Below are 26,245 nucleotides of genomic sequence, written 5' to 3'. Positions count from 1 at the left end.
AATGGAGCTGGATGCCAGGCGGTAAAAAGGTGTTGTATGTTACCAGTTAAACACGTAAGGTTCTTTTAACTGACAATTATCCCTTCAGGGTTGGACTCGCAAATCCTGTTAGGAAAGTATCTGTAGTAATTAAAGGATATACTGTCGAAAATATATTTGTTTATAAATAATAGCGTGATAATAAATATCGTGTTACCGTGTTAGTACAGCCTAATCTCTGAACGCGCAGTGGTTAAAATATTTTTTTGTCCATTATAATTGACTAACTGACCCGGCTAACTTTGTACCGCCTCAAAATCTATTTATCAAATATATTTCATATAAAATATAGACTTTTTTTTTTGTTGACGAGGGGGAAACCTTCAAAAGGTACCCTATGCCGTGGGAGCGGCACGGGGTTATGTGGGATTCTTACCGCACTAAAACCCCCCCGGTGGCCGTCCACGGCGCTGCGTAGGGGACTCCGGGATCTCCAACGGAACGCAACCGGAGTCCACTTGGCGCGTTGCCCCGTCGGGCTCCGCCCAGGTGAGCTCGAAACTCACCACACCATCTGGTGTTCACGACGGTATGCGGCCACACATACCGCCGTCCATCCCGGGGTTGCTGGCCTGGCGGTTCGAGCTCCCACTCTTGCCGTCCGCAACCCCGGAAGCCCCCTTTTAGTCGCCTCTTACGACAGGCAGGGGATACCGTAGCCTTATTCTGGTCCCGGAACTACAGGGATAAAATATAACCTATGTTACTCGTAGCTTTCAAAAGGTGAAAGAATTTTTAAAATCGGTCCAGTAGTTTTTGAGCCTATTTATTACAACCAAACAAACAAACAAAGTTTTCCTCTTTATAATATTAGTGCAGATTACAGCTTATAGATACTTTCAGTCATGTGGTTGGGACCTAAAAAATGTTTTTGTGGCAAGATTAGCTCTTATAGATAGAATTCTACATAATACAGCATTGTTGACAACCCTACTTGCTGGTCATTTATACCGGCAAAACGCCTACTTATCTCTTTACAAATCTAATTGTTTTTATGATAAGATGTAATTTTGATGTATGTTCATGTGGAATATAAATAAGGAAGCCATTGAATTAAATCATAAAGTCGATGAATTACTGCTGTTTTCAGATTATTGTCAAAACTTACACAATATTAATTTGAAAACACAGCCAGGAGAAAACACAAAATTTTTATTTAATATCGAATGATGAATTCACATTTCTTTAGCATACATGACACAAGGACCTATTGTCACGTTATATTAAGGATACTTACGGATACAATTATGAATGCTTAAATTGTAGATCCCATTCATCGGGTATTCGAACGAACAAGGCCTTTTGTGGGGTATCCGTAATAATAAAAAGTATAATTTACGAGTTTTTAAAACAGCAGAACCACTTAAAATGTATAGTTCATGCCGTAAGTGGTTTATTCCCACGGTTAGAGTAGAAAAACGTTAGCTTTTGAAATTCCATCCATAACACATTATTGTCCCATTTCTAGGCTTTAGATTTTTTTATAATATAGGAGTAGCAGACGAGCATACAGTCCACCTGATGGTAAGTGGCTTTTGCTGCCCATGAACATCTGTAATCAACCCCAGATAGGATTAGATATTCTTACCTGAGGTCGGCCACAGATGCGCCGCTACCCCTGAGGATTAATCTAGAACGCCTCGGAAAAGTCTGTCTCCCTTACCACACCCTGCAAACCGGAACACATCAGCGCCTAACACTGCTGTTATTAGGCAGAAATAGGTGTTGCGGTGGTGCCGCCGGAGTCGAACCACAAAGGGTTCTACCACCTTCAAAACTATAACTAAAGTCCTCATACTTGAGTGAGTCTATAGTATAAATATCAAACAGGGAATTTGAAAGTGACATAGGCAGTGCGCAATATTGTCATAAAAAATAATTGCTTAGTGGGAGTCTATTAAATTATTCGCCCATGGTCATAGCAAACTCCGGATAAAACAAATATACATGCACACTAACAGAATATATACCCGGCATTTTCGCAGAACCACTGAGTTCTACAACCTTTAAATTAATAACTTTTCTTTTACTCAATTATGTATTTCTAACGGATTTCTAGTATGTTATAATAAGTAGACCGTATTAATTAAACATATTTCTATTTATTATATTAATTTATTAGTAATTACTAACTGGTCCAATGATTTTCTTATTTTTCTTCAATAACACAACAAAACTAAATATTTTAAACTAACAAGTTATTTTCAATTATACACAGTTTTTTATCTTAAAATATTTTAAGGTAAGATTTAAGATAAGAGTTAAGATTTTAAAATTGGATAAATTAAATCATCAAGTAAAAGGTCATTCAAATATATCAATTACAACTTTTATGAAGAACTCATAAGACCGGGATTTATAAGACGACATACTCTCGGACTTGACACCCATTGAAACCCCAGCGTAAAGCGTAAACGTAGAATAAAATTAGCTAAAAAGTCACGCACTTCATTCAAATCCACATCCAAACCGCGGCGAAGGAAACCAAAATACCAATCACTAGGCTAGATTTTGAAAATTAGAATTACAAGCTAAAAGTAGTCGTAGAGAATTTAGGCCAAAGTACTAGGAGCGCAGCAGTATAAACGAATTCCAATAAACATTACTTCAAACAGCATTTTCTCAACTAATCCAATCGGGTCAACTAAAAAATCACGAACTTCTTAAAATTTACATCCAAATCCCAGCAAAAGGAACCAAAATACAAATCACTAGGCTAGATTTTGAAAATTATAATTACAAGCTAAAACTAGTCGTAAAGTATTAAAAGGCAAGTACTAGGAACGCAGCAGTATAAACGAGTTCCAATAAACTTTACGCTTCAAACAGCATTTTCACAACTAATCAAATCGGGCTGTTAGCTAAAAAGTCACGCACTGCCTTCCGATCCACATAGTCATGAAACGAACGTACGCGAGCTAATAAAACGAACACTCTAGAGTTCGTTTGAAACTATCGGTTAGTAGCAGGGTTTTAAGGGTTTTAAAGGAGAACTTCTTTACTGCGAGTTTCGACGAAGGCGCGGGTTTACGAGCGAGAGTGGAAGCAATTAATAAGTTTTAATTGGTCATCTCGTCACACGCTTGCAATGTTAGTTTGTTAGTATTTGTTTTAAACCTTTATATCTAGTTAGTAGCTAGCTTGCGTGGTTCAGAAGTTAAGAAGTTGTCGAAGGTCTTAAGGGAGAAATATTCGACATGGATTGCCCACAAACCCGCATTGAAACAGCGTGGTGTGCACTGTAGGCTTCCCCCAGTTGGGGAGAGAGATCTACGTCCATCAGAGAAATAAGGATTTCAGCTTTATCAATATATCCCACGGATAAGCAACCAATGGAATTTAGGAACACGTACGCCACGGAATAGGACTTGGAGACAAATAAAGTATAAACGCATTGATTGCCTAGCGGTTAAAACGGCCACTTAGTAGTGTAACCTCAGATTCAAATCATTATAAATTTTCAAATTGCACATATTTTTAAGTTGTTTATGTTTGAGTTAAAAGTTAATTATTACTTGCTACAACGGTGAAGCAAAACATCGTGCTCACACCCCACTCGCCAGAGGAAACCTGCGGCCAGCAATGAAAAAGCAATGGATTGACGTAGAAAATAGTTTATCATCAACCCATTATTGTCCGACTGCGCGCACGGGTCTCCTCTCAAAGTGAGAAGGATTAGGCCATAGTCCACCGCGCTGGCCAAGTGTGTACTGGTAGACTTCACATACCTTTGAGATCTTTCAGGTGTGCAGGTTTCCTCACCATGAGTTCCTTCACCGTTTAAGCAAGTGATAATTAATTTCTAATACGCACATAACTTTGAAAAATCAGAGGTGCGTACGTGGGATTTGAACCTCGGACCCCTCGATCGAGAGGCCGAGTTTCTTAACCACTAGGCTTTCACTGCTTTGTAAAGTAGTTGATTAACCATAAAAACCTCCTACCTAATAATTTCTATCAGGTTATTGCGAACTACTACTTACTTTACGTAATTAACATGAAAGTTAATCTATACTGAAATATTTAACGGTTACTTTAATAACCTTGCTATGTTATCACCACATAATAGAAGTTATAAATTATACATCATTTTATTAAAATATAATATTTATTTCAATAATTAACTACCAGTTTATAGCTAAAACTTTGTAAGGCACTATATATTTAATTAATAAAATGCACTGCAGCACTACGGTTAAATATGGTTATAAAAATTGATTAAAAAATCCGCTGCAAATTTTAAACTAATCAATAAATTCTGTGGTTCAAAATTAATAAGTAAAATTCACTGAGTGTGACACAGTATAAAGATTCGGTAAAGCCCTTCATAGCTTTATCACGATACCATAGATATACCTATTTCTTTTATTACAACGGTGTTGGGCGCTGCTGTGTTCTGATTTGAAGGTAGTAGTAGGGATAGTAACGTATCTTAAGACTGTTAATAAAATACTTTTTAGGGTTCCGTACCCAAAGGGTAAAAACGGAAACCTATTACTAAGCCTCCGCTGACTGTCCGTCTGTCACAGGTCTCTATCTCTTGAAACGTAAGAGATAGACATTTGTATTCTTTTCATACATTCTCAAACTATCATTTAATAATCGAATCGAATCATCGATGTTAATAATCATAGTTATGCCAGCGTTTTTCCAGCCAACCCACTCATATTATGTTCTTAAACATACTACGGTGGTAGAACCCGTTGTGGTTCGACTCCGGCGGCACCACCCCCACACCTATCTCTGCCTCATAACAGCAGTGTTAAGCGCTGCTGTGTTCCGGTTTGAACGGTGTGTTAAGGGAGACATACTTTTCTGAGGCGTTCCAGCTTAGTCCTCAGGGGTAGCAGCGCATCTGTGGCCGACCTTAAGTAAGGAATATCTAATCCTATCTGGGGTTGATTACGGATATCCATGGGTTGCAGTAGCCTCTTACCATCAGGTAGACTGCATACTCGTCTGTTACTCCTATATTATAAAAAAGAAACTAAATTTGACATTAAATAGTTTCCACCCACCAAAGTGATAAGCGAAGGTCTTCGGATCTTAGGATACGCTTTCAATAAACGCATACATCATAGCTATCGCTTCCATACATATTCCATAAAGTAGAGCCTCGTAAACCAGCATGTTTACCGGGCGAGGTGCAGCCTTAAAAGCATTGGTAATATAACAAAACGTCTGAACCGAAATTGCCCATAAACTCCAACGTTTTCCAACTAAAGTCATGAAACTGAAACTGCGTTCAATGGCGGACGGCGTCTACATTTAACGCCTGTACGTTAGTTTAATTAAAGTACGCGGAACTGGATTTGTGGAAACAAATGTACGTTCTGGATAGCAATGTCCTGTGGTCGGAAATCCTACTCAGAGACCCGTGCCTAGCAGTGCCAATACGACAGTAGTGACGACAGCAGTGGGATGCCACTACAGGGCACGTGTGTTCTTTCTGTCTAAAGTACTACTCTGAGAGACCCGTAGCAGAGGTGTCAATACTATCCCACTGCGTAGCACAGGTCACCTCTCTGAGCGAAAGGGTTTAACTCACTGCGCTAGTCCACTGCGCTAAAGGCGGATTAGTAGACTTCATACCACTTTCAGTATTATTTTAGTACCTAAAGGGTAAAAACGAAACCCTTACTATGTTATGATACAAACAAATAAATGAAAATTTGCCCTGAACCCTCCGTATGCAATTTCGACTCGTACTTAGCCAATTTTTTTAAAGAACCTAAGTGTTTCTCACGATATTTTCCTTCACCGTACAAGCAAGTGATAAATAATTTAAGTATTCGGACCTCGGGCTCCACGATTGAAAGGTAGAGTTTCCCCCACTAGGCTACGAAACTTTAAAGACTACGAAAATACATACAATCTTATTTTGGTTATTATTTTATTTGTCTATATTTACATTGTAATTTACAAAGAATTTCCCACAAAACTTCATAATTCATCAATCTCATAAATAATAGTAAATCTAATACGTTTTCCGTAAACGAGGTTAATATAGAACTAAGTTAAATCCCGTAGCGAGTTACGAGGTCCGATGTAAAAAGCGTATAACTGAATGCGTCTCATTTTATGGCCAGAATATTTACGAGAATACGCTGTAGGAAATACACGTAAATTCCGCTACTGCAGAATTTTTCATTACTTGCTAACGAAAGCAATTTCGTTTTATACGAAAATCGATTTGCAAATGTAATCTCATTGTGTATAATTTAATTGAGAACTCGATTAATCTGTTAAGAAAATAATTACATTGAAATAAAGGTATGGGAAAAAGTAGTTTGTTTAAACATTATTATAATAAAATTATATTAACGCACGGAATATAGGCTTATGATGAATTTAGTAATATTTTTAGTGTAAGTAGTTATAAACTTGTTTAAAACCCATCAAGTTGTCGAAAAGTAATCGTACCTTTTTTTAAGATACGAACATTATAATTTCTTATATTGTGAAATTTGGAAAATGGCAACAAACAGAGAATTATGCACTACGTATCGGGTAACATTTTTGTACCAATGACCAGATAAGCTACGCAGTATACACAAAAAAAATTACTACTAAGAGCGTATCTTTCTAAGCAAAATAAAATAAGAGACACTCTTCTGTTTTCATCTCTTTACACTTGTTTTATTATAGGTGGTAGTAGTATGTAATTCTTCGAGTGGTATTTCGTTTGAAACTAAACTAGATCGCTCAGAAGCTTGTCAGAAGCAATCCAAGAGACGCAATAAAAATATGCGACGCTGCAGGCACATAAAACTTGCAACGACAATGAATTCCTGAAAAAGATAATACTATCGTCGTCTCTTTACTGCCGGGTTAGAGTGAGCGGGACAAAAGCTAGCAATAAAAGTTTTGATAGGATCCGACGGAATCCGGAATATCGGACATAGCCCGTTTTACGGCCAAGCCTGTATCGTCTTAGCTTTATGGCGAGTTTTAAAATTTTAAAGTTTTATAGATATTCCCTTTTTGCAGAAGACTGATATTGGTTATGGTAAGTTCTTAATTCAAAATGGTAATCTTTCGACTATATGTAATGTATTAATTTAGTGTTGTTGTTCGTGTTGTGTATTTTGTTGTAAAGGTTTCGTTAAAAATAATTATTAGGTGCATTATTTTTTTTTATAAAAAAATTATCAATAGAAACATACAAGACGTAACATTATTTACTGTTACTAAATGAAATAAACGCTAGCTTCAACTATGGATAAAACTACTAACTAACAGGAACTAGGCTTAAGAATAGAGTCTAAGATTACCAAAAACTAATCTTTAGGATGATTTTACCTACAAAATATATTTTAAACTTATCACACATCTATAACAAAGAGAAAATTGTGTCCCTACTTATCCAGGTGTAAACGTTAAAACCACAACGAATTTCGGGTGAGTGTGTCTGAATATTGTTTTACGAAATGTGGTCCATTTGCGGTCCAACAGTTTGCGAACTTCACGCTCAGCTGCCCGGAACATTTGTTATACATTTACACCCGAAACCCGACCTTTAAACAGTTAAAAGATAAAGTCCTGTTTGCTAATGAAGTTGGTTAAACCGAAACTCCGATAATTGCCGAAAACTTCCAAGCGGAGCCGAATGGACCGCAACGGAAGAAACTTTGAGAAATTCTAGTAAGTGTTGCTTAAAGTTGTTTTGTTGGACGTTGATTTTCTGGTTGAAAAGTTAAGACTAACTGAGGCTCGTAAGTTGTATTAAATTTTTATTTAACACATGTTCCCAACATTAAATTGCAATTTTTGAAACTTCGCAAGTTAGTAATGAACTTCCCGAAAGGAAAGCAATTGTCAATTACAAGACTTTTTTTCAAATTCGTGCAAAATATTAGTAGGGCTTTGTTTAGAAGGACATAGAGATATGTACCTAATTATACACACGTTAACCGGTACTTAATTCATAATACGATTGATGTACATAAACACTATTAGAAGTTATTTTTTCCTTCTTTTAATAGTTAAAAAATACAACCATCTTTAAAATTTAACACAAACAATGTATGTACATTTCAAGTTGATTAGACGAAATCGAATTTTCCATTCATTATCAGCTCACCCTTGCATGTTAAAACAACTGAATAGTCTTACTGGATGAGACAATGAGATCTCGCAAAAAATATAATGAGATCCTGTATGAGATCGGTCATGTAACAACTTATAAGTCTGCTAGCCATATTTAAAAAAAGTATATGTATGAAAGTGGAGCAAAAAAGAGACGTATTCTAATAAGTCCTACTTTCATTTCCCATATATTTCCAATCAGTTCTGATACAATCCGCTAGGGGCGCTGATCGAAAATGTATGAGTAAATACGTAAAAACTAACTCATACTAAGGGTACTGGCCACTTCCAGTACCTCTATGTCAGTTGTCATTGCAGTTGACACAAACGAATGGTCCGGCCCACCCACGGACTTAATGGGACAGGCCGGCCACGATTAATTGAACACCTCTTAATTGTTTAGACTGCAGTTAATTGTATGTTGCAACTGTTTACGTTGATCGTGTTAAGTTTGTAACTTTTCCGAAGGTTTAAATGTTATTATTGATGACACTAATAAATAATGACTGTGATAGGCACCACTGGCTACATTAACTTCATCGTTATTCTTTTTAAAACGACTGTCAAAAGTTTAAAGACGCACTATATACATTTACATTAAGACATTTTACACATTTTAAATTAAATATTTTTCTTTGTTTTTCTTTGGTTACAATTGTACTGTGTTTTTCAATTTTCTTGCTTTCTTCCTTTCTTAATTGTAAACCAATAGATTTTTCAAAAGTAGACATGTATTTATGAATGTGTAACACATCGGTTCTTGTTATCTCAAGGTCTCGGGTTCACATGTGTCGAGATCACACACAGAGTTAATTGCATGTGATTGTTCTAATCACGCTCGATCATATTATGAAGCGATGAGACTCAGTGGCGCTTGCGCATTCAAATGAATGGCCTTTGGCTAGATTTTCTTAATTTCATTTGTTGTTTATTTTGTGTAGTAAGAAAAAATCACCGACAGAAATGGGGAACAGGGATGTCTAGTGTTAAGCTATGTGTACGGACAGGGATAAATGTTAACAAGATAGTAAAAAAAACTGTTTCAAAATTCTTAGTCAAAATTTTTAAAGATGCAGGAATCAAAATTTTTGTTCATATTTTAGTACATCATCCATCATAACGTCGAAGGTTTTTATAACCTTTTCCTGGTAGTGGTCATCGAATTATTACATCAGTAGAATTTAAGTATTTTTCATCACATTCCGACCCCCCCCCCCTCCATATTTCCCTTCGTTCGAAGCTCGAACCTACCAAATTTAACTAAAAAAATAGAAGTAATAGATATTTGCTTATTTACATCTTCGCTGCCTCCCCTCTTCCGTCCCCCATCTCATCAAAACCATGCAAATCAACACTTTTGGTGCTTATGTTAGCAATGATCCCTTATTATGAAATTAATTTACTTTTACAATCCTACTACTACTAAGTAGGTATAGTAGTAGTAGAATTGTGAAAGTATTAAATATAGTATTAAATGTAGTAACATTTACATATCATACAACGTAAATTCCTATCAAGACACGTGTATCCCTGCCACTATGGAGTGTGGAGTATGGTCGATGACCAATGAGCACCGTCCGTCGTGTAGGCGTATATGGTTCATTGCAACTAAATGGTAATATCAACAATTAACATTTATATAGCGATAACAATAAATCACTTTAATAGATATATTGCTTACTGCGCAAACATGGCAAGTAAGTGAATTGTAATTGTATGTCTTTTATACAGGATATTAAGTTCATATGTACGTATAAATGTCAGTATAGCGGCGATAGAACAATATGCTATCATTTTAAAACCCTATAATTTGAAAAGCCTTAAAATCCGACATCAATTTATCAAATAGATATAAAATAACAAAAAAATTAATTGCAGTTAAATTTCTTACCGTAGCTCCGTGATCATTGCATATGCTACACTGAAGATTACAGGCAAACATTTTTTAAGAAATCCACATGATATTTAAAAAAATCTTTAAAAAGGCCAAGATTTTGTATTAACCGTAGGTATAACCGTAGATATATCACAAAGTATTTTTTTAGTTCTGCCATATTAAAACACCTATCATATTTTGAGAGACCCGTGATCATTAGATTCGAATGACGCCGAATTCTTAAACCGAATCCACATCTTTAATTGGTTTAGGATGGCGAACAACGAACATTGTAACTGTTTATATCGATTTAATACTACATCTGGCAGAATGGACCATTTCGTATAAACTGAGTTGTAACGTCGTTTCGGTATTTATATAGAGCTGCTAACTGAGCAAATTCGATCAATTTTAAGAGGTACTAAATTCCATCGTATTTTCTACGGATAATAATAAAGATTTAGGCCTCTTTCACGACGTCCGTAAGTTAGGGGCAGAGGGTCCCGGGTTCGATCCCCGGCCAGACAGATTTCTAAATGATTTAGATTTCTGTTTCTGGGTCTGGGTGTTTGTGTAATTGTCTCTGTATGTGTCCATAGCACCCACGATACAGGGAATCGTAGTGTGGGGCTGTGAGTGTAGAAAGCGTTTTTTTTTCTACTTATTAATCCTATAAAATTTATTTTCTTTCATATCCTTTTAAGTCTTTATTCGTAATCCATAATTAGGTACAGCATATTATGTAAAAGAGTCCCACATTCTCATTATGTAGTAGAAACATGAACTGTAAAATTGCAAACTGGTATTGTTTTACTATTACTTAATTTATTAACTAGAAGAATCTAGACTTTTTCTCATTTCATAATATTTACTACTTTTTAATAGTTTCTTTATGCTTTCTCGTTAAAAGTTAAGTTTATACTTACACACGGTAGTGTGTCAACCAAGTTCTCAAAAAAAGAATTGGCAACATTAAATTTAATTAAATACATAAATAATCAGGCATAAGGATCAGTACAGAACCTACAATGTGGTTTTATTACGTTTTGATGTGCAGCATTGGACAGAATGGACCATTTCGCATTAACTGGACTGTTATAACCTTTCGATGGTATTTATATAGAGCTGTTAGCTCGGCTTTTATGTATTACGGGGGTGAGCGCGGACGCTGTCAATTATATACATTTCAAAGCGATAAACCGTTTATGTTTGACATGGTAAGAATGTCACAAATGCTTCGTGGGAGTTTTTGAAAACAGTATATTCCGCGTACAACTGCTAGTCCGCTCTGAATATAGAAATGAATCACGTCGCCATACCAAATTATATGACTACACCTGCTCGCAACAACTACAGAGCGGACTAGCAGTTTGGCGATGACTACCTAATTTGAAATTAACCAATTAAATTAAAGAAAAGTGTTTTCTTACTCATTTTTATACAATGTCATTGCCTAATATGCAAGCTTAAAAAGCAAATTTAGATTTTCCGGTAATACACCGTTGTCATGGTCTGATAAATCATGAACATGGACAGCATAAAACGTAATCTATGGTACTGATGTAAACATAGAGGTGATTGCGACGACGTCTCAAAGTTTAAACTCTACCTAAACGAAAATCTATCAGACCATAGTAAAGTTACTATTATCAAACGAAAAACATTGAAAAATGGTTATGTTGAAAATACGACTTTACAATCAGCTCAATATGAATCCTAAATCTCATCAATATACGAATCAATATCGACTAAAAAAAACTAACGACGAACCGTGAAAATATTCGGGCCGCCCATCTTTATGATTGATTTTAGTTTTATGCGATTTAATTATCGGTATAATTAAGAAACATAACCATTTTTAAAAATTGTATCACTCTTTTAAATTAACTTATTCAGATTCTGGTTATCTAAGATGCAAACATTGACTATAAATATGGTGTATCAAATTTTAATTTATTTTCATAATATAGTAATATTTCAAGATACTTCCTCTAAGTAAATAAGTTACAGTAGATATAGTAGGAACTAGTCTATTTGCTAACCTTTCAGTTAAAACTCAGTATTTTAAGTAGTAAAAATTTAATGGATTACCGCCGCTTTTTAAAGCACAAACATGGCGCTTTCGGTTAAAAAATAACTGCCTTCCTATACTGTATTTAAATACCACAAATAATATCCACGAAGAGGCACTTATGAAAACTTATTCATTAGCATAAAACGGTCGTATAAAAGTTATAAAATTTCTCAAGTAATATAGAATTTCTCGGAACACCTATGTTACTTCTGGGCTGTTGGCATAAAATTAGTCACAGTGCAAAATAAGCAATGAAAACGTTTAAAGCCCTTAGCGCTATTCAGGAACGTCAATCGTAAAATTTTATACACATCTCGCTCTAACTTAGGAGAACGAGTATAGTGTGATAGAGACAGATGCTGGCAACATTGTAACCGAATAGTCCATGTCAAAAGCAGAATAAGAGATAGCGATGTAGCGTATTTTAACGCATAACTAGGTAATATTCGATTTTCTAAGTACCGACGAGTGTCGGATTCCCATAAGTCTGTACGAAGCCATTAACTCTTTACGATTTTACCAATATAGTTTTTATGAACGCATTCATTCTCGAAAATAATTTCGCAAGCAGCGACGCTGTAGCTTTTAACTCTGGGTTTATTAATTTAAAAGTTCTACTCGTTGTTTACTAAAGTTTACTTTTAATATATTTTATAGAAGTTTATGGTTTGCATTTAAAAGCAGTGATAGCCTAGTGGTTAAGAAACTCGAGGGGTCCGAGGTTCAAATCCCAGCCACGCATCACTGATTTTTCAAAATTATGTGCGTATTAGAAACTAATTATCACTTGATTAAACGGTGAAGGAAAACATTGTGAGGAAACCTACATACCTGAGAGATTTATAAAAAAAGAAATCTCAAAGGTATGTGAAGTCTACCAATACGCACTTGGCCAGCGCGGTGGACTATGGCCCAATCCTTCTCATTATGAGAGGAGACCCGTGCCCAGCAGTGGGACGATAATAGGTTGTTGATGATGATGATGATGATTACGGTTGGCATTGGTTAAAAACGTACGTTGAAAGTATGGAACTCGTAGTATTTTTAACCGACTTTAAAAGGAGGTGGTTATCAATTCGGCCGGTATCTATTTTTTTTTGATAAAAGTCTTAGGTACATGTGATTTCAATCTATCCTTAAAATCTGCACTTATTTTATAAATGTCAACCAGGGCCGTCTTAAGGAGGGCCAGGGCCGCTAGTCAAACAAGAATTTGGGGCCCTGTGTTAGAAATAATATAACGAAAAATTAAAACACGACCAATGTCACGATGTTTTCTTTCACCGTTAGCTTTGAAAATCAAAGATGACCTTCTGGTTTGAAACTCGAATACGTTGAATAAGAGGCCGAGTCAACCCTTAGGTACCACTGTCACGCCTGCAAGATAACACCTATATAATAGCAATAGTAACTAAATTTTAAAAAGTTCAAAACTATTGGTTAGTTAAACACAGTCGTATCTAGAATGACATCACAAATATTATTTTACCACAAGGCATGATGGTGAGCGCCACATCTTTGCGGACCTCCCATGCAGATAGTATCGGTTACAACCTGACTCTGTATTTCGGTCTAGAACTTCTAACGCATAGGGGATACGGGTAATCAGTTCTGCGGTTAAAAAACAGAGAATGGACACCACAGAGTGTGACACTTAGAAATGGCTGAAAATATATTTTTTCGATATGTGGGACAATTATTTTTCTTTGTAATCCTATGTTGCGGTTTGCGAATCGTATAAGACATTAAAGAAAATATTTAACGCAAATACTAATCCTATACTTTATTTTTTTATTGTTTGCAAATCTTCGGTCACGTCTTTTAAGAAATAATATGTTGCATAATTAATGGAAGTCAAGAATATGAATATCTAAGCTTTATAAAAGCAGCATTTATTTATGAAAAAGAATAGGAAAACATTTATCAGGTTGCACTAGTTTTACTTTGGAATTAAACTTAATAACTGCTTTCATTTGAAGGAACCGTGACAGCGTCCAATATTAATGCAAGTAAGATATAGAGTGTAATATTGGCGTAAAAAGATTTTTTTTTTTAAATTGTAATGTAGGTATACTTACTAGAATATCTATTACGAGGACACAATACAACACAAATTTTCCATCGCCTTCAAACAATCCTCTTATCAGTGTCTGTCATTTCTACACGTTACGTATTCTTTAAAAATTAATTCACTGCAATGTTGCCAACGTTTTTCTATTGGCAGCTACACGTTTTAGTGTTTTACGACACGACCAACCATAATTGAAAATGAGCTACGATGGTTTTACTACGTGGGTGAAGTATGGTTTTATAAATTTACTCTTCTGTGCAATATAGTAGAGGTTGTTTTAGCGATGTATCTTTTAGCTAGTACCTACAGTCAATGACGCTGTTCAGATTTTTATGAGACGTAAAGTGCAGATTTCTTTGTGTAATGTGTTAGCAAGATTTTGAAGGGAATGTGTCTATTGAAATATATTGATTTTTCCCTTCTTTTCTTTTTAAAAACCTACGCATAGTAGTTATTTACTTTAAAGTTCTAAGAGAAAAATATGATATTTAGTGAGCAAATTCAAAGACTATACTAGGAATATAGTTCGTTAATTTCATGATATTTTTCACATATTATATACGTAGATACATAATTAATTACGTTTTTACCAATCCCCATGTCGTTTGCTACGTAGACAATCATATCATCTTTAAGTGCTATCAATTTAGGCTAGCCACACATTAGCTTACGTAGGCAATGGTCAATTGGTCATATCGCTTAAGCTTAACTCCGTGCCGCTCGGACGTCCAATTTATTGCTTAAGCAACCGAAAAGCATTCTCATTTTAATCAAAATAATTATTAACATTCTATTCTCTATGCATATAAATGCATAAGCTACAAAATAGTCGCCTAACAACTATTGACAGTCGCGTTAAACACTACTTAATCGCTAAAGCTGCCAGTTGCTCGAGCAACAGTAGCCAATGGGAAATCAGCCTAAGCCGAGCTATCTGAGATAAGATACAAATTATTTTGATCTTCATCGACATAAAACGTCTTATGTAAATTAACTACTCATAAAATGTATCTACTCATTAAAACTAAATTCTCCGATCGCCCATAAAAATATCTGAACAAATTCATTTTAATATCCCTAAAAAGCACCTGCATTAAAGCAGTAACAAGCAAACGACCCACATAAAACAAGAACATAATTGCAAAAAATATTGCATTTCGTCGAATCTACGAATAAAATACAATTTGCCTACACACAATCATTAACCATCTTTTACAGGCTACTATTACAGAATCCTTAACATTTTTACAATCCCTAATTGCAGATTATAAAACAATAAACGGTTTAAGTTATGGCCCGGGATTGGCAGGAAATATATGTAAATATATTATACGTTATATACTATGTATGTGGAAACGTGGAGTATTTAATTAGTTTCGTTTTATGGTTCAGGTTTGAAATGTAAAGGAATCTGATTGAAAAAGTTTAATAACAAGTATAGAATAAAGATCAATCTGCAATGAAATTTTATTGTTTTTCTTATAAGAATAACGTTTTGTTGTCATACTCTTATCAGAGTAAAAGGGATTTAGGTTGGCCAGATTTCATACACCCTTAAGAACTCTTTTTAAGGTCCTCACAATTCCTTTGCCGTTTTAAGCATTCAAATTGATTTTTTTTTTAATTTAAAATAGGTTCCTTACAGAGTTTTTGAATGTCAATATCAACAACTACTACCACTTCACAAAGTGTTTCGTTATGGAGAAGAAGCGGCGAAAAAAACTACAACACACATCTTTTTTTAAAAATTAAATGTTTTATATAATGGCAAACTTAACCTTATGGTATACCTTATTAAGTTGATTAATCCCTAATACTCACATCATATTGAAATATAAGAGGTGTGAGCCTGTTACGATGTCGCAAAAAATTTCGCGCGCGACTTAGCATTTACGACTGTCGTCCCAAATTCCGATTCGGACCTCTAACTTTGTAGCGATAAAACAAACAAGTATAGTGACATCCTTCTCCGTACAACTTCACCTGTAGTAACTACGAGTACTGTTTGAAGGAGGTAGAACCCTTGGTAGTTCGACTCCGGCGGCACTACAGCCAAATCTACTTATGCCTAATAACAGCAGTGTTAAGCGTTCCTGTGTTCTTGTTTGAAGAGTATGGTAAGGAAAACATACTTTGCCGTGGCCGGCTGAGTCCTCTAGGAATATCTAATCCTATCTGGGATTGATTACAGATGTCCATGGGCGGCAACAACCTCTTTCCATCACGTGAACTGCATACTCGTTTTTCATGGTATAAAAATATAGGTAAATATGGGACAAACAGACACTACAATTTATTTTTTCCATAGTTGATACAACTTAACACATGAATAAGCGACAAAAACACAATATTGATGACAGAATAATCGGGGCCCTATTTGCATAAACTGGTTTAGTATCGCCTCTAAAGCGTAGTCATTTATTTATATTGAAGTTTTATTAACTTTAATTAAAGAGCTTATCCGTTTGGACAATTAATTGTACTCGTATCTTTTTTTTTATAATATAGGAGTAGCAGACGAGCATGCAGTCCACCTGATGGTAAGTGGCTACTGCCGCCCATGGACATTTGTAATCAACCCCAGATAGGATTAGATATTCCTACGTGAGGTCGGCCACAGATGCGCCGCTACCCCTGAGGACTAAGCTGGAACGCCTCCTAAAAGTCTGTCTCCCTTACCACACCCTCCAAACCGGAACACAGCAGCGCCTAACACTGCTGTTATTAGGTAGAAATAGGTGTGGCGGTGGTGCCGCCGGAGTCGAACCGCAAAGGGTTCTACCACCTTTAAAAAGTATCTATACTTTTATCTTAAGTATACACGCACATATTTCGTGTCGGGAATAGAAATATTTAGGTTACAGTCCCCTTCGCTGGTCAAGTGCTCATTGGTACCTAATAACAGCAGTTTTAAGCGCTGCTGTGTTCTATACCCTTAGTATGAGTTTTTACATTTTCACAAAAATCACTGTGTTTGTTTTTGTTTACGTTTTCCCATACATTTCCAATCAGTTCTGATACAATCCGCTGGGGGCGCTGATTGGAAATGTATGGGCAAATACATAAACAAATACCAAAACATTCATTTTTGTAAAAACTCACAATAAGGGTTTGAACGGTGTGGTAAGGGAGACATGTTTTTCCAAGGCGTTCCAGCTTAGTCCTCAGGGGTAGCGGCGCATCTGTGGCCGACCTCAGGTAGGAATCTAACCCTATCTGGGGTTGATTACAGATGTCCATGGGCGGCAGTACCACTTACCATCAGGTGGAATGCATACTCGTCTGCTACTCCTATATTATAAAAAAACAGTAGTAACTGAAGCAGCAGGGAGTGCGTCACCAAATTCCAAACGATCGAAGTTTTGTATAATATTATTTTGTTTTCTTAAAAGATATGTATCTTTATCTTAAATGAGATATTGAATGCAGTAAGGTAAGTTTGTTATACGTTTTATAACTATTGCAGGCTCAAAGTATATCAGTTTCCTGTAATACAAATCTAAATGGTTGTTATAAAGCAGATTGCATATTTCATATCCGTACGTAATCTTGTGCATTTAACGATAATTATATGTTATAAAGGCTGTAAATGGAATATATTATTGTAGAACTTATATACACAATATAATTGCAATGTACAATTGCAACATTTGACCGATTTCCAACTGCTTTATTGTTTAATGTAGATATGCATATATCTAGATACCGTATCATAAAAAAGGAGTAAAGAAAATGATTCCATTTTTAGATTGATGTGTGCGTTACAATCACATGTGTGTCTATAGGTATGCAATTATGAAAATAAAAATTATGACAAATTCGAATATAGGTACTTCATATTCGAATTTTAAATTTCCCGCTTTGTGAGACCGAATTGTTGGAAAAACATATTTTATTGCATTATCTGCCTACATAGAGAAAAAAACTAAGAAGGAACATCGATATTATTAATGTGGTAATTTTAACTCTTTTGTGGAACGTGTCCATTATCACAAGTATCCATTAAGAAAATGAATCAGAAGTAAGATACTTAATATCACACATTATAAAGAGCAAAATCAATTTCTGAACAAACAGCAGTTTGATTTCGATCACATGCCACTAAAATGGTCACAAAAAAAAATATTCACAGACTTTCCACAAATAATATGAAAGGATCTTTCTAATGTTATTATACAGAAAAGTCTGTAATTTTTTTTTAATGTGACATAAAATACTTCAAGATCGCTCACCCAGACTTCCGTGACCGGCCACCTTCCCTCGCAACAGCACGCAACGCACTTCGCACGTCCAAACACAACAGTTACACCGCACTTGTAATACATAGTATCATTCGCAAAATAACTTCATCGAAGACGATAGTACACCACTTATATTATTTATTTCGCTCAGCATTTTCCTACAAAAAAGAAAATAACACTGTTTAAAAAAAGAATAAACACTTGCACGACACTAGCTTCAAACTGGACGTCACTGATTGAATTTTTAAATTTAGAACTTCTCCAACTTCGTCCGGTCACTGCAAAGTGGAAATCACTACTGGTTAGTAGTAGTAGATTTTGTAGAATACGCTGACTTTAACATTTCTTTTATCGTGCTGACGATATTGTTGTGTGTAATATGTAATCACAATGTATTCTTTGTGTAGGTTTTGTAAGTAATCAAGAAAAGACAATGTGCACTGTGCAGTTTATTCACGATAATGAATTAATAAATAATAAACTCACAAAAGTAATGCGATTTTAGAAAAAAATATTTAAAAAAACCTACAGAGAAATTGTTCTTTATTTTTTATTTCACAATTTTCTAATTTACGTCTTTTTCAACGAATAATAATATGGTGACAGTGACATGAAGGACGTTAATGACAAGTTGGAGCAACACAGAATTTTTACATCATCTCTGTCGTCAAAGTCATTGTTATAGTTAACTTCAAACGGATCTACGTAGTAACCCACTAATCTAGGTAATCGATACATAAGCTGCATTGTAAGGATGGCGATTTTTTCTGAAAGACCAATCAATCAATTCAAATCGAGGCCCAAAGAATCGATTCTCCAAAAATCGATCTTCGATCTATTCAGGGGCGAAGCTAGCGAAAAAATGGTCTTCAGTACCAATTAATCACTGAAATATGCAGCCGCCAACAAAAAATATCTATAACACATTTGGTAATGTTCAATCAACTTCTAAAAAATCGCATTACGATTTTCTAAAATAAAAGATCGATTCACAGAATCGATCCATTACTGGAAATCGATTAACATAATCAATTTTTTGGTCCCAAAATCGATTCATCTCACCGAACTCAGATCGCGATCCCTACTGCCTGACCACTAAATACCGTAAGTCTAGACCCATTTAAATGATAACCTAAGCGTTAACAAGTTATTGCGATTGGTCGGAAAAACCCAGAGACCGATATCCCGACACCTGCATTCAAAATCTTAATTAACTTTGCAATTTTCAACAATTTACAAGTAACTAGACATGCGACACCCATAAATTCGCGCTGTAAATAAATTGTAATTGACTTCTATAAACAATTTTTTATCGATTCGTTTATATGAATGATTACTTTTTGTCTGAGAGTTTTTGACTGGGGAGTGTTGCAAATGACAAAATTATTATAAATTTGATTCGAAAAACAACTCTTACATTACATTTATTATTAATATTGCTTTAATTAATACTGCAAGACATTAATAATAATTATTCTATTTGCACTCTTTTCATTAGCCTACTATATTCAACTGCAGAAGGTAATGTTTTTAGAACTGTACCCTTACCATGAGTTTACGTTTTGACAAATATGACTGTTTTGGTATTTGTTTACGTATTTGCCCCTACAATTTCCAATCAACGCCCCTAGCGGATTGTAGTGTCAGTAACGTAACATTAAATGTTTTGTCTCTCTTTTTTGCAAACATGTGAGGCGGACAAAAAGACTTGAGCACTTGCTTATTGTTACGTTTATTATAATAATATAAGTTAATAATGGATTGAGTAAACATAACGTAAAATTGTGGGATGTTTTGATAACTCATGGTAAGGGTACTGATGTATGAACGCTTTCTTTGGCTCGACCTGCAGCTCAAACTGCTTAACAAATTTTAACATATTAGGTGTCGTGGGATTCGTTTAAATTTTGAAAGTAACATAATAATAAGCAGTAGGTTTTTTATTTTTACAATAGTTCTCTTGTTTTTTACATAAAATGCTATTAAAATGTATTTTTTAATGTTCGCCAAATATGCAAATCCAATTAAGGATTGCATTTAAAAACCGTTATTAACAAAGTGATCTTGTGCCTACTTTTTATTTTTGATTTCATATACCCACTTATTCTGTTCTCACATTTATTACTTGTCATTAAAATTGTATTGTATTTTGATATATGATAAATTGTATTTCCTTAATTGGAATATATCAGGTTTAAAGATTAACCGTTTTAACTACTTTGTTCTGAAAACAGTTATTTATAAATACAGCAAATTGTCTTTTCTTAATATTCTTGTTATTAAAGATGGGTATGATAAATGTGTATAGATTCGTTTCAATAAATAATGTTATTCAAAATGGCGGATTTTGAATTGTTTTTATGTGATTAAATTTGGATAAGAGAGTAGGGCTACAAGAAGGAAGTAATAGTCACTCAAATATTATAATAAAACGAGCGGTTTATAAAAATTCCGCTATTTTGATTTACAATCTTTATTAAAACAAGTTACACCCTAATATCATAAAAGTATTTTAACTGGCAAGATACGGCAACCCCTATAGATAGCGCAATAAATGAATATTGTTTTTTACCGCATAAATGATAGTACTTTCATACTGATCTTATGAAAATTATTCCCTAACCATTCGAAAATATCATAAATGCACAATGTTAATATACAAGTTTTCACTTCTGTGGGCACTCCCGGAGTGCAACTTGTTGATTTTTTTTATTTACGAAGCAAATCTGCCAAAGACACATGATCTGTTTAGTTTGCCATACGATTTTTATGGTAGGCGTTAGTTTACGCCTTGCCTCATTAGACATAACTTGCGGTTTTACACACACACTTGAAACAAATTCCCATCTTCTAGAATTCCCATCGTCAACCGATTATTGTCCCACAGGTCTCCTCTCAGAATGAAATGGATTTGGAAGTCCACTCAGCTGGTTGAATAATGATTGGACAGAGTTAGCTTTTAAGTAACATCAGCGTTTAAGGAGTGGTTAAAGCGACACTTAAAGCTTTCAATCTACTCAGCGACTATTCAGTAGCTTATTAACAGACATGTAAACAGTCGAATGTTGATAGATTATTAATAAAATCAAACGTGTATCGCTTGTCGGTCGCTCAAACGACAAACACACGAGCGGTAGCGGTTTGTTTCAAATTGTTTATTTGCTGGTAGCCTTAGCGGCCTTTCTAACTTCACCTGATTTTGGTGGCAAGCCTAAAGTTAAACTTAACAAGAAGAATATGGGCTGGAAAGGGAAGAATAGTTTTGGTCACCGTTGCCAGTTTCTTTGCAGCGAATTAAGAGTTAAAAGTAGCCTTACACAATTATGGCTCAAACTACAGTAGCCAATAGGCGGTCAACCTTGGGATAATGTGTCTTCATACGAAGTTTAAATGTATGCAAATAGGCAATCTCACTTGTAGGAGGTATATTAGATAAACTAACATCATTATGTCTTTTACTATCAAAATAGACTGTTAATACGAACTTATTTTATAGTCCATTTAATTCTACGTGTGGATTTTACGCTGTTTGTCTTATAGTAGGTAACTGAGTCTGTTAAAGTGATGATAACCTATACATGAACAATTTGCAGGACTTTAGGAGTCTGTTATTAACTATACCTATACATTTTGATGTCGGTGTCAAAGTCACAGCTGTGTGTATGTTTTGATATTTGTGTGTGCGTGTTTAAATGTATTTATCTGTAACAGTGATATAAATGGGTAATTTTAAAACATTCGGGTATTTTCCAACCCTCGAGTCCAGTTTTGTTGTGGATGTCTCACTCTCTTTACATGTTGTATCTTTCTCTTTATTTAATCTATTAAATCTTTTTGAATTCTATTTATCTCGGACTCTACAAAATGAGTTAGCGCACGAGTTCGCCTGTGTGTGTATGTTTGTGTGGATGTGAGAGAATATGTGTGTGTTAGAGTTTGAGTGCGTGAATAAATGTATGTGCGGGTGAATGTGTGAAAGAGAGTGTGTTTGTGTGGGAGACTACGTATGCGTGAGTATATTTATTTGAGAAAGTGCGTGTGTCGTTTTGTGTGTGAACGACATATATATACGAGCATGTATGTGTTCGTGTGTCAGCCTCACGAGAGCTATCCCTCGGACTTATTACGTTGTTTAGAACAACTAATATTACTGTATTAAAGTCCGTACTGGCGTGTCGAGTTCCGCAGCTCGAGCCCATCAAAGCAGTTCAAATTGTGCTTCCTCGCGTATTCGTTGATTATCATCTTCCCTGTGGACAAAGCAATGGGCACCGTGAACGCTGGCCAATCGCAATCGCGATGCAGGACAATAAAGTTTATATATGTCTAGAACCCATCAACAAATACAATACAGACTAAAGTTAAGATAATGTTAATACAAACTAAACTTAGTATGTTTTCTCTTTAAGAATCAGGTGATGTGCGATTCTTACGCGCACGTCAATAAAATGAAGTTATTATGCGCTTCTCGGTAAGGCTGCATTCTAGACATATATAATATCTTTGGCAATTGAAATTGCAACTTGAACTTGATTAATAAATTAGTCGCTCAACTAGAGCGACTAATTGCCTTAATTACAAATAGATAATAATAAAAAAATTAAAATAGCGACAAACAATTACCGCTGTCAAAAATTTTAAACTATAATATGAAATACAATTTGATACAAATTAAAGTTGCAATTTTAGATAAAGCAATATTGAACTAAGGGGCTTTAACGGCTTCGTTTGAAAGTAATTTTTATATTAAAATCCATCAAAGACATAGGGATGGAATTTAAAAAAGCATTTCAGTAATATATTTTTTAAATAATCATTTGGAAATTGATAGAGATTATATTTTTTTATTATTACAAAGAAATTAATACAAATTTTGGCAGTTAAAGACCCTTAATTAATTAAAATCGCTAACGAGCTAAAAACCGAGATTTATAGAAAATCTCGATTTTCCAAAAAAATATGTTATTATGGTTCATTTTTACGCAATAAACGATTTAAAAAGGCGTAAGAATTGTAATTTTATTTTGTCTGTCAATCTGAAGCACGTAGAAACTTTTTGACATTGATTAATCGCCCATTTGTGATAATGATTAATCTATCCGTAACTTTGTCTGCCAAAGATCGACATTTGGCAATGACTATGAAGAAATGAGGCTGCTAGAACCAGAATGGCCTAACTGCATTTTAATGTTTTTTGATCTATTTGTATTTTCGTAATTTAAAAATGTTGTTTAGTCCGCGTAAAACTGCTAGTCCGCTCTGAACATAGAAACGAATCGCATCGCCATAGCAAATTGTATGACTACACCTCCTCGCAACAACTTTAGAGCGGACTATACACTTTTACTTTTCTCCATATTGTAAATCGTTTTTTGTAGTTAGGCTATGATTTTGTCCCTGTAGTTCCGTTACTAGAATAGGGCTACGGTATCCTCTGCCTATCGTAGGAGGCGACAAAAAGGGGGCTTCCGGGGTTGCGGGCGGCAAGAGTGGGAGCTCGAACCGTCCAGCAAGCGACCCCGTGAAGGACGGCGGTATGTGTGGTCGCATACCGTCGTAAATACTAAATAGTGTGGGAAAGGCGGAAACTGCTCCTCCAAGGCAGAACCCGATCGGGGCATGGCGCTTGGAGGGCTCCGGTTGTGTTCCGTCGGAGATCCCGTAGTTCTCCAACAAGCGTAGAGGGCGACCACCGGGGGGATTTTCGTACGGTAAAAATCCCACATAACCAGGCGTCGCTCCCACGTCGTCGGGTAGTACCCTTTGAAGGTTTCCCCCTCGAAAAAAAAAAGATAATAAAAAAAATAAAAAAGCTACTCTGATTCTAACAGCCTCAAATTGTCATATGTCGATCTTTGGCAGACAAAGTTATGGATAGATTAATCATTATTAGTAATGGGCATTAAATTAATGTCACACAGTGTTTAATACTATTCATTGTCAAATTTCGATCTTTGATAGGTAAAAATAGAAAGATTGATTATTAATAATGAGCTTAAGTAAACAACTGTTGTGTCGAAATTGTAAATAAAGGCAAATAGGTCCCATAATGTTACGATAGTTGTAAGACAACATTTGTGTTTTGCATATTTAATAATTCATTGAGTAGGTAGGGCAGACCGGGGATGGATGTGACATTTTAATTTTAAAGTCTCATATCCTTTTATTTGTTTGTATTTTTTTACCCGATTGTATCTTTGTATGATTCAGTAACTATTCAGTATTTAAATTTAAAATAGATTTTGTATATAAAACCATTACATTAAATATAATCGAACAAATGCTGAAAAAAGAGGCCTGTAACTTTCAACCCCGCACCAGGGGTTGGTTGTTACAAACAAAAACAAATGTAAATAAACTCCTTTTTATTAAAAACAATCATCATACATCACAATCCGCTACAAATATGTATGATGGTATATACTTTAAACCATGCAGTATGTACTACTTGATCCGCCGCTATTGTCACTGTAACTTACCCCCGTCACAACCAGCCCCGTTCTCCCCTGCAGAAAATTAATTTCCTACTTGTACCAGTTTATTACGAATGTACCATAATAACATACGCGAGCAATTAATATTAAATAACACAACAGTATTTAAAATTTAATTTGCAACATATTTCATGTTTCTTCCAAGATATAGGTAATACAAATTACGAAATTGATATTTATTATACCAATTTGTTATATATTAAATGGAAGAATACGCTACATAGTAATTTAATTACACCGGTGACATTTTAAGTGTCTTAAAATATCTAGGAATACACATGAAATATGATCACAGCATAAAAATATTGATAAAATTCGCAAGCATATGCAGAGCACAGTTATACCTGAAGGTGCGTTTATAGAGAAACCGTTTTGATACTCAAAGTCTGAGCCTAGCTCATTGGAGTGTACAAGACAATTGCAAAGAGATTGGATATATAGAGCTACAAAGTGGACATTGTCAAGATTTTCATAGAAAAACTTTCCACCCTGCTTAACACTAACACCATCTTTGATTGTCTGAAAGTTCCCGTATACGAGTACCTGATTGTACGCAGTTCTGATTACTACCAATTAATAACTTGTTGATAACTGGTTTAGTGCTACTATATAATTCAATATCTTTGCATCATTGTCACATTAGTGTGTAAGGCTCTACATTTATTCTGTGGAATAACTATTACAGTATATGACAGAAATCTCCTGTAAAGACACCTTAAGGTTTAACATTAAGCTTTAAGGACATAACGATGCTTTAAGGACATTCACAAAAATGTTTATGATAATAAATACCGACATTTCTATATAATAATCATAATATATAATAATAATAATTATATCTATAATCTATACAAGTCCCAGTATTAACTAGTTAATTACTATAAGAAATTATTTTATAAAGTAATTGAAACTATAACTTAGTATAACATAAATAAGTCAATTAATCCTGTGTCGTTGACGACTTATAAATCGACTTCATTATAAACGGGTTCATAAAAACTTGTCTATGGATTTACGGGCTGTGAACTCAGAGATAAATGGATATTATTATGAGTTGTTTTTAAAGTAGGTACTTTAGCTCATAACTTTTTTGAATTTTATGGCCATAGTCTTCGTTTGCCTATGAGTACGAAATTACAAATTTCATCTTGAAAAATGCTAGAACTTTCAGAAATTTACAAAGATTATTATCGTATTTTATATTATAGAGGGCGTTTACAACGAGAAGTTATGGTTACCACTTAGGAAAAATATGTTTTGTGTCAATACTAAACAAATGAAACCTACAATAGAATATTTGGAAAAATAAATAAATAATTGGATATACCGACAACATCATAAATTAAGTTTCCATTGTTGTAA

At 34.8% G+C, this 26,245-nt stretch overlaps 1 protein-coding gene across 3 annotated transcripts in view; it reads right to left on the bottom strand.

Moving 5' to 3' along the window:
* dsx (transcription factor doublesex) overlaps positions 1–26,245 on the bottom strand; it is a 233,315-nt gene that overhangs the window by 136,037 nt on the left and 71,033 nt on the right. The window contains exons 3-4 of one of the 3 annotated variants that reach the window (XR_012102313.1): positions 22,558–22,639; positions 18,381–18,547 (exon numbers count right to left, since the gene is read on the bottom strand). The exons of 1 other annotated variant lie outside the window; for it this stretch is intronic. Coding sequence is in view for 1 of the 2 variants with exons in the window: in XM_073074011.1 (XP_072930112.1) it covers positions 22,545–22,639 (95 nt within the window). In the remaining variant the exon portion in view is untranslated. Of the gene's footprint in view, positions 1–18,380; positions 18,548–22,540; positions 22,640–26,245 lie in introns of those variants that run through there. One more of the 3 variants, XM_073074011.1, reaches the window with a different exon arrangement.

Source organism: Epargyreus clarus, unplaced genomic scaffold, assembly GCF_041222505.1.
Source record: "Epargyreus clarus isolate Ecla_fem2 unplaced genomic scaffold, WU_Ecla_fem_2.2 ptg000006l, whole genome shotgun sequence".
NCBI classification, from domain to species: Eukaryota; Metazoa; Arthropoda; class Insecta; order Lepidoptera; family Hesperiidae; genus Epargyreus; species Epargyreus clarus.
This window is presented reverse-complemented; position numbering and strand designations above follow the sequence as displayed.